This window comes from Struthio camelus, chromosome 8 (genome assembly GCF_040807025.1).
Source record: "Struthio camelus isolate bStrCam1 chromosome 8, bStrCam1.hap1, whole genome shotgun sequence".
Lineage (NCBI taxonomy): Eukaryota > Metazoa > Chordata > Aves > Struthioniformes > Struthionidae > Struthio > Struthio camelus.
Window position 1 is genome coordinate 25,035,368 of NC_090949.1, and position 13,019 is coordinate 25,048,386.

The following is a 13,019-nucleotide window of genomic DNA, read 5'->3' on the forward strand; positions in this document are numbered from 1 at the left end:
TAGCTGGAAGTAGAAATTCACACCTTTTCATTAGACGTGATCTTTCCCACAGCCCTTTGCTCTTGGAGAACTCAACCATGTGCTGAACGTCCACTCTTCAGTGTTTCAGTGACTCTTACTTCTGAAAATGCTATGCGCTGAGGAGAAGTGGCTAAAGGATGTGCACTCTTTATGGATAGGATACAACGCACTTTTCCTACCAGTCTCCTTTTATTTGTATGTTTGTGTGTGCGTGTATTTACACACAGAAATGAAAATATGTGTGCTTGAAAGTTTAGGGTTTATGGATGAGTTTACTCGATGATACTGGAAACGTTTGAGATCAGTGCCTTAAAATGTTTTTTGGTGTCAATTAAGAAACCATTTAGGCATAGTTTATGTTTGTCTGAAGCAGATATAATAATTTCTGGAACAGGGATCTTGGTTTCTTTGAGTTCAGTGAACAGTCTTGGATTATTATATTGATTTCTATACACAAGTAAGAATAAAAGTTGTGTAGCACAAAATTATACATAAATTATGTCAGCTATAAGATAAAAATGTCCAACAACAGCGATTGGAAAATTGTACATATTTATTCGTATTTTAAAATATCCCAGGCACAATTTTGCAAGTACACAGAAGCACATTCTCCATACAGGGCAAAAACTAAGCAGTTTACAGCAGGAAAATACATGGCAAAACATCTAAAATAAGTATAAATAGTATGAAAGCTTTCTAAATCTATAGGATGAAAGTTTTCTAACTACAGTGATATCTAGTATGAATACACTAGTCAACACTACTTTCTAAATCAGCTCATATTAGGAGCAGCATATTCTAGCAACTCTAGAAAAACAGAACAGTGCTTGTATACTGTATATACGTGCACAAATGCACACACATACATATATACAATTGGAAGGCCACAAGAACAAACATATTCTGGAAAAATGATGGAGGGAATTATTGTGTGTCATGCAGTATATGAAAACAATGGATGCATTAGCAAGTATCTACCATGTTCATGATAAAACCACATCCATAAGCACAATCACAATTAACTACCTCAAACTAGGCACTTTCCATACTGTATCCTTGCTGGATGACACTGCCCTATACCATATTCCCGACTTACGGAGCACATTTGGATGCTAACTTTAGGAGGAGTCACGAGCCCTCTATTCTTATGATCTGACAAGGGGGACCAGATCTCAGATGTGGAAGAAAATGCTTATGAAAAGAAGGAACCCAGACAAAGCCTACTGAGGAAACAAACAACGGACTTCCATCTAGCCAAAGGTGGGCTAATGGGAATTACACTTTCCCATGGGGTAGCATATTACAGTGGCGTACTTTTGGAGCATTTAGATAAGAGTTTAGCTAAGAAGTGAGCTTTTTGAGTGACTCTCCCAAACACCTCCACTTACCAAGGTTTGGTTTGCATCATGGGGTGGCCTTGAGCATGTGAACTGGATTTCTTTTGGATAAAACTAAAAGACATGCTCCAATTGCTAGGTAATGGCATTTAACCCATGGGACCAAACCCATGGGGTGTATGCTGAGTTCACAGCACCAACAGTTTCAGGCTACAGATCTGATCCAGTTGTGCTCATTTGTCACTAACGTAGACACAGGCTTTGAAAATATACAGAACATACATGAATCAACATGTACTACACAACTTCTCTATTTAACCATGTAAAAAAAAGATTAACATTCTTTGTTCCAGCTTGCCACGATCTGTAAAAAGAGCGTCTACTTTCCCTGTAGACACTTTTCTCATCTGCAAATAAGTGTGTGTGCCTGTGTGTGAGGAGGGGTTAGAGGAACAGCCAAAAGAGCGCACACAATTTTTTCTCCAGCCATCCTCAGAAATACTATTTCCAGCAGCAACAATATGAAAAAAATTACAGGCATCTTAGCTACTCCGGTACATGTGGAATTCCATTTAAAAAGAAGAAACTCCCAAAGATGTTAAAAATTTGTGAGTGCTGCCCTGCCAATATCTTGATACTATCTATTTAAAGAAAGTCATTCCCAAGTTTACACCCCAATCCGAGTTTCCCTTAGAACAGAACACAGAAATGTAACTGGGAGCCCTGGAGTAGGTTCACAAATGCAAGTTTAACCCAAACTATTTCTAGTATTCAAGTGAAAAATGTTAAGTTTAGTAAATATTTCCTGATTCGTTTCAGGAGTTTATATCCTGCTGACTGCTAACGGCACTCGTAGAGGTTCAGCAAAGCACTCTTGACAATACATGATATGAGAGAGAAAGAAGGGTCAGTACTTCCCCTGCTTAAACTAAGTCTACATACAACTTACATTATTTATTACAGTGTGAGAATAAAATATACAACATGCTATCATGCATAATACATGGTAAGAACATGCATTGGTTCCAGTTTACAGTCTCTTTATGGCCAGTAAATTAGAACAGCAGTGGCTGATGCTGACGGCTGCTTGTCTGCAGGAATTCACAGAAATAGCAGCAAGTAATGCAAAAAAGATGTAAAATCAGCTGTTTAAAACACCCTTATATAAAATGGTGACTCTTCCTGAGTCCATCTTGCAAACAATAACAAAACCTGGTGACATCTTTCCCACCCACCCCACTCAAAGCATCTGAGTTCAGCACCTGAAGTGAGAGTGTGCCCCAAGTGAGGTCCTGCTGCTGACTTGAGGGAGAGCGTCCCTGCTCTGCTGTTACTCCTCACCCTCTGGTTTCGCGTCGCTGCTCCCCAGGTCCCACTGAAGGGGAGGATGGGGCAGACTTCATGCAGCTCACAGACTGCACAAGTCAGAGGGAGAACGTACCTCGTTCAGTGGGGCTGGCGGGGGCCCAGAGCTGAGGCTGGGTGGGCAGCCTACAAAAACTGGGGGAGCGGGCCCAGGGGTGCCATGCAGATTGCTATGGCTTCTTGCGAATCCTTGTCTTTCAGTGGGAACAGCCCCCTGCTTTCACCTTCAGGCCCTTTCTGGAGGGTTTGCCTGGGAGGCTCCAATCCAGAACATGAGAGTTCTGCGGATTACGCAATAAAAGTTTACAGAAAACTTGCTTTTCTCTGTGTCATTAGTTATGCATCACTGCAATAGCCAGGAAAATATATGAATCTGGTGGATGGCTATTTATTCATCATATCATTCTTCACTCCCCCATAGTTAAGTCACACTTCTCTGCATCCTCCCAGGAAAGAAGGAACAGAATGAGACACATCTGCTGAAAATGAAACACTTTCTGCTCAAAAGAACTAACTATGCCTAGTCAGGAAAAAAAAGGCCTTTTTTTAGTAAATACATGACAGTTGTATACTGTACACAGCAATGCCCCTAGACAGCTCCTGTGTGATCCTTTGGCATTGACACTGAGTTTCACTCTTGTGGGTACCCTAAGGTTCAACATCAACAAGCCCCAGACTTGTTTTAGCACCGTTAAAGGCGTATGCTATTTCTGAGATACAGGCATGAAAAAAAAAGTCATTGAAATACAACCATCAATACGTAAAGTGCTTCTGATTTTCTACTTGCTAAGGGCGTCAGCCAGTTATAATTCATGAGTGATTACTTATTCATCTTTTTGGTGTACCCGGACATGTCAACTGGTTAAGTGCATTTGTACTCTGCTGCCTACTGTCCTTATGTGGGGTCCTACTACTGTCCATCCCTCTGGCAGGTGACTGAGCACTGGCTGTGTCAGCCCTCCGAGAGCTGGATGGGCTCCTCTTTAACATTACTATTAACTATATAATGCATCACGTGCACGTGGTGCTTCTCAGACAAAACACTGCTTACCTTCGTACTAGGAGTGCAAAGATATTACCAGAATGGGTACTCATGATCTATGCTCACGATCCGAACTTGTCAAAGTGATTTCCATCAGTTTTGAATTGAGTCCCCAGAGATTCCCAAATCAGTGAGCATTCAACAGATAATTAAAGCAGTAGCAGGCTGACTTCATCCCTGGCATTGGCTATTCAGAAATCTTTGGCAACACAGAATTTGTCTCTGCCTTTTCCTGTCAAGGGCATTTTTTCCCATTGGTGGTAATTCCATTGGAAAGAGCGGAGCAATAGTTCTACATAGGAACTAACAGCATTCAAAAAACCAGAATACTTTGGAAAAGTATTTTGTGGAAAAATCAATGTGTACACCTTCCTAAAACATTTTAGGAGCATTTTTTAAGAAGTTGCAACACCACCTGCTCCTCAGTAGAACTCTTGCTCAATCCTTCCCATTTACTGATGTAACTGATCCGCTCGGTCTGCAGGTGGGAATTTCACTGGGCACACAGAATCCTTTTTTCTTTCTGCTAGAGGCCTTAGTTCAAGTAGGGGAGTGCAAAGCCAGGCAGGTAGCAGGGGAAAGTGGGAAGGTTGGCGTCATTTGGGGGTTTTTGTTACTCAGTAATTAGCTGTGAATCAGTACTTAGCTGATCAAAAAGTCAGATTTCTTTCTAGAACGGTCTCTACTATTCAATCAGAAATAAATGTAACAACGCATATTAAATTTTAAGCTTTTGCTTAAAGCTAAGGCTACGGCCTGCTAAACAATGCTTTTTTTTTTTAATAATTGTATTTGAAACAATTAAGTTATGAAAGAAAACTTTTGGTGACTACTTAGCTGACTCATGGCAAAAAAAAATGCCAAATTATTTGTGAGTATTCCTCTATTAGCAGCAATATGAAGACTTATTTTGAAATCCTCAGGTAAACTCCCTGCTTGTTTTATACACGAGCAGTTGATTAAAATAGGGCTGCTTGAATGAATAAGCAATTAGGATCTGATTACATTGAGGTAAACTGTAGTAGGCTTTCTTTTAAAGAATTAATAAATGATTCTCAGCTGATGTCTTAACTGCTCTCAGAAGGTGAATCATCAAGGTCTCTTACCCCACAGCCACACACTGAAATTCTTTCTTTAGCACTGCAGTGCTGATTTTTAACAGACTCCAACAAACTCATTTATTTACAGAATCATCTTTATCACAGTGGTCACAGTTCCTTACTCATATAATAAAAATATTTGTTTAGTTTATGCTAAAGACAGGCTCATTTAAATAAGGAAACTGATGTTCATTTGCTCTGGTGTGAATGAAGCCTGTTGTAATGTTTCTAAATGTGGATCTGCTCTCAGTGCAAATCCAAGCCCCTCTAAAAGTGGGAAGCAACACTTTTACATTTGCTCTGTGACAACTGCACTCTAATGATGGTCTCAATTCTGCTGTAAGAAGAACTCTTAGCTGCTGTAAGAGTTGTATTTTTCTTAGCTAGCCATTGCTGGGATATTGTCCCGTACAGCATGCAAGCATTCCACAAACAACTACAGTAGCTTCTGCTCATTTCCATGTTACATAAAAATGATATATTCTAGTTAATTTTCAAATAATTACAGGGTGGGGGGAAGGAATTCTTACGGAAAATTGCTTAGTAAACAGAAGCTACTTTAATGCATGGTAACTGGGACTGTTTCCTAGTCCAGCCTAGGGCTGGATGCTCATCCCGGCTCCTAGCTGCTTTCTAATTCCATTATGGAGCCAGAAGTGTTCGCAAGCTCACCCCATGAGCTAATTTTCACATAAAGGAAATTAGGGCATGCAGCCTGCACAGGAGCTGCAGTTCGACCTAAAGCCTGTCTGACTAGCGAACCAAACCCAGTCCATCCTGCAGCACACATTAATAGGCCAGTGCAAATGAAGTTTTAGTCTTCCGTAACTCATACATTTAGACCCTGTAGAGCACAAAAGCACTTGCCTAACTTCAGTGGGATGTAAAGGCTCATCCGTACGTGAACAGGGAAGAACTGATGTGCACAGTTAAATTATTTGGTAAACAAGGCCTTTAGTATTTAGTAAAAAGGAGCATACACATACATAGCCAATAAGGAAATACATTCTTCTACAGTAGTGCTGGATAGACGCTAAGTCAAAACTGGTTAAAGACAAAACGGTATCCTCTTACAACAGCATGTGGACTACCTCATTACAAACTTAGGTCTATGCCTTGTAAAATCTAATCTGACCTTTTGGAGGCTGCAAGTGTGTTCTCCCTCATTTCTCTTTTAGAAGCTGTTTTTAAAGATGTTTTTAAAGATTTGTATTTATACATGTTTATTTTTAAGAATAAAGCACATATTTTACAACTGATTTGTGGTCATTTGGCAAGTTTCAATTATTGTAAAAATTTTCTCAGGCTTCAAAATTGCCTTACATGTGAACATAACTCTTGCAAAATCCTTACGATATGCTTACTGAGGGGAAGGACCATGCATCAGGCAGACACTCTTCATGTAAGTCTGTCCAGCCCACCTGCACTTTCACGTGCAGCAGTTTCATAGTAACTTTCTACTACCCCAAAGACCTTCTAAATACAAGTCCTCTTGACTGACGTTCTCCCTTTTGGCTTCTCTTCCCAGAAGGGAGCTATAGATTTTCCTGGGCTGCCCTGTACAATATGTGAGGAATGTTCTCCCTAGCTCTGTGTGCCCAGCATCCTTCAAATCCTGCATTACAATTCTTTTATTAGCTTTCCATCTATCCAGCCATCCATCTGAACTGCATATGCATATAGCAATAAATCTAGCTCACTGTCTTTTGCTACCACAGCCCTTCATCCATCCATGACCCTTCCCCCATCTTGATTTCATCTGTGCTATATTAGCCTATAATTGGTTTTAAACTCCAGGGACAAGAAGCAGCCATTTAAAAAAATACTGTTTGTATATTATAGTAGTGCCTGTAGCCTTCAGTGACTTTGGGTACCTCTTTTGCAAGGCAGTATTGCACATATATTGCAAATGAGAGTATCTATCTGCCTCAAGAGCTTACAAGAAAGTCAGTCAAGACAGGGAGTACGAAAATGTTACTGTTCTCTTTTTCCAAACAGGAAGGTGAGGCTTCAAGTCACATGAGAAGCCTGGGATGGATATAGTATTTGGATATTGATGTTTGTCCGGGATCATAGGCGTGGCTCCTGCCTTTCACAACCAGCATGAACACTTACAGCAGTGAAAGCAGTAAGCAGTGAAAGCTTAGCTATATTAAAATTAAAAACAGGAAGATGCATTTGCAGTAGAAACTACAACAGATGAGAGACATGATACCCTGGCATCCCTACCAACAGGAACAAGAAACTAGCCAGCAGGAGAAGGAACACTGGTGCAGGGATTTCCTCTCCATACCTAAAGGGCTGAAGCTGATGATGAGAGAATATATATGCCATGAAGATATAAAACATAGATTTATATGTACAAATATACAATAGTCAGTATACAAATACTTACATGTAAAAATAGCTTTTTACTTTCTCCTCTTCATGACTTACAAAAGCATACAAAGTTTCCTGTTGGTTAATGTTTAAGTAGTGTGAGCAAACCCTGTGTGTCTTGTTCCACACATACTTCTTTCAAGTTTCCACAGTATTGGCTACTACAGTGTTGAATCTGATATTCCAGGTGTTAAAATATTCATAAGACACATTCTAAACTTAAAGCCTCTTAAGCACTAATTTAAATACAGTTTAAATAAACTTCACATGTTTAGTTGATTTATGGTCATATTACAGGTAAGTCTGCTGCAGTTGAAAACCTTCCATGAGAGTAAGCTTGGAACTATGTATTTCAACTAGAGACAGGCATACTTTAAAATTCTTGAACTGCCTCTTGATGTGCAGATAATACTGTGAGGTGGTGAGTTCTTTCAACTCCATCTGAGGCAATGCAATCTGAGAGAACTGTGTTACAAATTATCCTCAGTAGGAAAGAGGATGCACAGAACAATCTGCCATCAGATCCAGACATGCCATCGCTTTCTTCAAATACCCAACAGACAAGAATATATGACAGGTACCATTGCTTTTGCATTAAGAATAAATGCTCTGTAGCATTTTTCATCAGCAAAGTGCTTTACGGACTTAAATTAATCCTCACAACTCCCTTGTGAGGTAGGTAGATACTATCCCCATTTTTAAAGATAGAGAAACTTGGAGAGGTAAAATAAATTATGATGGCTGCAAGGGAAATACTGTCAAAACTGGCTGGTTTTAGAGTTTGGATGTTGGAGCTCTAAGCATCTCAAAGGCATGTCTGCAGTAAATGGAGATGTTCATGAGACAGCTTTACACTCACTAACTTGGGTACTGGTAGCAGGTTAGTGGTAACAACCAAAGTTTCAGCCTGGGCTGCAAAACACAGTTGCTGCTAAGTGCCACGCTACTGCGGCTACACTGTGGCACAACAGCCTCAAAAAGCACAAAACACATCATCCAAGGTGGTGCAGCCTGACCGGGCTGGAAGGAAGCTGCATTCTAGAAGTTCTGAATTACCCAGGAGCCTTGACCAAAGCATAGCTTTTCATATCTTTCAGTTGTGTGCGGTTCAGGAACCATGTTCAGCCCATCTGTAATTTTACCCTATATGCAAGTGCTCACATGTATCAATGTATTTAGACGGTTCTTGAAGTTTACTCACTCATGGATAAGACAAGTAGACCTCAGAGGTCTGTATATTTCCTCATATTTCCTTTGTGGAAAATTTCTGCTAATACTGTAAATCTAAGAAGTACTGCAGGACTCAGTACTGCAAAAGAGCTGCAAGTACTAATTTTAATTAACTAAGGCAATGGACAAGTTTTAAAGGACCGCCATGTTCTCTGTGTGTGCATGCGCACCTGTATATACTGGAAATCACAGCTGTCTTTAATTGCTGTTGTCTTGAAGTAATATCCAGTTACAGTATAAAGTGCATTATGAAGAGTAAAACCCTAAGAAACAACAAGCAAACTGTCTGCCTTCCACAGATTGATTAATTTTGCTTAACAGCTGAATCATCATCCTCTTTGTCTTCTAGATTTTAGTTTAGCATTACCTAGGCTGAGAAAGTCCAGTCAGATGTAAGCAAAATTACTGTAAACTGAGACATTTTTGTAATATTACACTATTAAGGAGGAGTTAAGAAAACCAGCATCAAGATACTGTCCAGTTGGGATGCGTGAATATTATTGTGTGCTTCTTGGCCCATTTAGCAAATACTTTCTTCTCTGTGATAAACCTATGGCCTCCATATGGAGCATTTTCATGCAGAAAGTACTCCTCACACTCATCTCTTCCTGGCTCATAATAATGGTAGGGAACTTTTCGAAAGCCTTCTGACCTAGAGGGGGAAAAAAAAAAGTTACACTTAAGTATTATTTCCAAGAAAAACATTAACATATCCTCCAGCTGATTTCACTGAAATCCTTTTCATGTGTCGGCACCTGAGCTCCTCTGCGGAATTGCATAATGGCTTTCCTTACAGCATGATTTGTATGCATTTTACTACAGAAAATGAAGCTAAGTATGCCTCTTGACATACACTGATCTCATCAGTCAGCAAGAAGCTAAGGGGCAGGCTCTTAGGAATAGTGCACATTTTGTGTAACCTGGGGCAACCCTTAGTCCATAATGCTCCGTCTCTAAGCAGAGTTGTGTCATTGCATAGTCCTAACTCTTGAAATTGGTTCCTGGACTGGCTGAATAGGGCAGTTATAGGAATAATATACATTATAAATAGGTACTGCAGTCAGAAATGCAGCTTTAAGGAAACCCATCCTTCTCTGCTGTCAACAGACTGAAGTGCTATCATGCCATTAACTGGTTTTACATCAGGGCTATGCAATGCCAGCTCTGCTGAACTCTGCGAGGACAACTTTAGCCCTGTCACCCCTCATCTCATGGTGCCTACTGTGTTTTCATAAACAAAGAACAACATATGTTCGTTCCATCTGGATGATTCACTCATTCAGAGGGATCTGCAAGTTCTAAAAAGTCAGTCTCTAATGTTAAGATACCCTAATTAAACAGCTGTGCTTAAAAATCTGACTCAAACTCCTTTCTTGATGGTACACTAGGAATGAATGCCACACTGGTGTAACACAGAAAACGGAGTGAGGCTCTGTGTAAGACTTCACTCAGGGAGATGAGGAACCCTCATAGTGGTTACATGCAAGGCCTGAACCAGCCTGGGCACAGAAAAATAGACTCGCGTGACTATTGTATATTGTTTATTACATTCCCTGCTTTTGTGAATGAGGAATATGTTCATTTTATATTTTGCTACTTTATATTGTAGATTAAAGCATTTAATTTGGAATTTTAAAAATTATGTTTAGAGTTACACTTCTGACAATGGGATTAATCCATTGTCACTGTAAGGTCACTAACAGTAGTTGGTTGGAATTTATGCCAGTTTACTGTGATAAAGCTCGCAGGTCTTGTTTTATTATCTAATTAGAACCCCCTTACTACTCAAAACAAGCCATATATAACCTAGAAAGTTCAGGTAGGTTGCTCAGTGGTGGTGAAATGTAATTTCAGGTAACTATCCTGAGCTAATCAGTTTCTTTCACTTCCAAGTGTACTTGGTATTCAGAGAACTAATATATTAGTATTTCCTCTATAGATTTGTTTTAGCAGTAGAACTAAGTACATTTTGTCAAAAGAGTATGAACATACTTCGTTTCCAGCTAACGCAGAAACTGCAAAAGATCTTTGATTAAAATAGTTCCTTATGACATCTCATGTTAGATTTTGTCAATGTTTTTATTTTATCAACAGCAAATGCCTTATCAGGGCTAAATATGCCGACAATACAGTGTCACATCAACGCAAAACATTGGGATGTGGCTGCCTGATCCATTTTTTGGATTTATGATATTAAAATCAACTGTGAAATTTTGACAACACATCAGAATTGTAGATGCATGAAAATAATTTCCTGTGATCTTACTTGCAGTAGGTGTCATTTATCATCCCATAGACGCGAATTCCATAGCAGGCATCCATAGCCAAAATTAAGGTAAACCAACCCGTACTGAGATATGAACCTGACTGGACTCTGTAAAAATATAACATACACAGAACAAATTGCAATGAGAAATTACCAACACTTTATCAAAGAAAAATAATCTATTACCTGGGACAGAAAGCATTACACAACTTGACAATCTGTCAAAAACATACAACTACTTTGAATTATTTATAGATAGGCTCACATTCTTGCCAGCTTGGGGCCTCAAGCTATTGCCCACAGAAAGCATGCCATGTTAAATATCTGAAGGCAAACAATGCGTGTCCCTTAAAACAGAAAATAATTTATTCGTACATTTGAAAAATAGACATTAGTAGAGTGGGTAAAATGAGAAATTCAGAAAGTCATCAAGAAATCAAACTAATCAGAAATTAAAGTTCAGGCAGAGTATGAGCTGTATGCCTGTACGTACTCACCGTCCTCTTTCACAACCAAAATCTGAATTTTCAGGGGGCTACCCTCAGCCTGAAAATTCACACGCAAGTGAAACTTTTAAGGTCATTTTGGCAGGAGACAAGCTGATACAAGGCTTTGAAAAATAAAACTTTGTATACCTCCCTTAACATAAGTTTGTGTTATCATTCTTTATGATAACATAGCAGAGAGAAAAGTGCAAGAGGACAGTGCCCAATCTGATAACCTTTGCTCAAATAACTAGTTCCATTAAATCAGTCCAAAAGTATTACCTGCATGAGTGAGAACAAATCATATGTGTAAGGATTTGGCTCACACAGCAGCTATGTGAGCAGATATATACATTGTTAATTACAAATCAAATCCTGTTCACTCTAGTCACACAAGTGTTACTGTCGAGGGGACCGGGAGTCAACAGAACAATCCATATAATCGGGGCAAGCCAGACTTACCGCTTTAAAAAGTCATAAATCACAAGAACACACTTAGCACTCACTGTTTAAAAACTGGTTGAAGCTGAACTTCTTATACGTATGATTTTCAGTGCTACTGAAATCAACGAAAATTATTTGCTAAAAATTATTAATAATATGTCCAAGTTCCAAAGAAAGATATCACAAAAGTCATGAAACCAGCTAAATACAGCCTTGACTTTGGCTCGGTTTGAGAGAGCTGGGTGCGTGTGAGAGGAGGGGATAGTTTAGCTTTATGCCATTATCGTTTAGCTCTTAGCTTTTGAATACAGCAGGGAGCAGTCTGTTCTCCATCATAAGTTAAAGCAGATTAAGGTTTGCACTCAATTAAGTTTTGCTGCGAAAAAACTCCCAGGTAGGCCTGTATGGGTATCTGTTTTCCCCATAAACAAAATCTTTTGCAAATATTTTCATCCTGGGGTAGGAATAAAGCTTTCATGTGAAAACAAATTCAGATAGCAACTCATCCAGCCTCCAGTACCCAACTTTCTTTCCCGTGAGACAGAGGAATCTATTTCAGATGCTTCTTCCTGATTGAGAGCAAGAAGTCTCCTCCCTGGAGATATTCAAAAAGCGTCCAGGCACAATCCTGGGCAACGTGCTTTCGGGGACCCTGAAGGAGCAGGGGGGTTGGACTAGATGATCTCCAGAGACCCCTTCCAACCTCAACCATTCTGTGATTCTGCGATTCCGTGATGTACCATAGTCTCCTGCCTTCCAGGTAATTCTGCTAACTTTAGTTTGTAGCTCAGACTCTGCATTACTTCCTTGCTCTTTCCTGTTAAGTTTGACTAAATATTAATTAAGAAGATGTGCAAAAAATGTACAGCCTCGATAGTGGTATTTACTTGACACATACAAGGCTGAAGTTCAAATTCCTGCTCCGGTAAATACTTAGTATTACGAAACGGAGGAAAGCTTCAAGAGGAATCTGTGAAGCATCCACTTCAGAATACTTAATATCAGGACTGAATTAGGCAGAGGAGGAACCTGAACTCTGGTCTCTGACAGCCCAGGTAGGCCCTCTCTGCCAGATGACTGCTTTTTCTGTGGTATTTCTTCTCTTCTACCTCACCCCCAAATTTCAACCTGGATATAAAAATAGAATGTACATTCCTAAAGAAGCTGGATATAAAAATAGAATGTACGTTCCTAAAGAAATTCCAGTAAATTTTAGTTCAAACAATTTTTTTTCTTTTACTGAAAACCTGGTTTGTCACAACTACTTCAACTCCCAGAGAGTTTTTCTATACTAAAGAACATCCAAAAGAATTTGAGTTACATCTTCTCTTCCTTGATGAGATGTCTAGC

The 13,019-nt window shown here is 39.5% G+C and overlaps 1 protein-coding gene across 6 annotated transcripts in view; it reads right to left on the reverse strand.

Moving 5' to 3' along the window:
* Positions 1-564: 564 nt before the first annotated feature.
* Positions 565-13,019, reverse strand: part of ST6GALNAC3 (ST6 N-acetylgalactosaminide alpha-2,6-sialyltransferase 3) — a 246,240-nt gene continuing 233,785 nt past the window's right edge. For all 6 annotated transcript variants that reach the window (XM_068952793.1, XM_068952794.1, XM_068952790.1 and 3 more), the window contains 2 exons: positions 10,741-10,848; positions 565-9,126 (listed from right to left, as the gene is read on the reverse strand). In XM_068952793.1, coding sequence (XP_068808894.1) covers positions 8,940-9,126; positions 10,741-10,848 — 295 coding nt within the window. In that variant the 3' untranslated portion in view covers positions 565-8,939. The remainder of the gene's footprint in view (positions 9,127-10,740; positions 10,849-13,019) is intronic.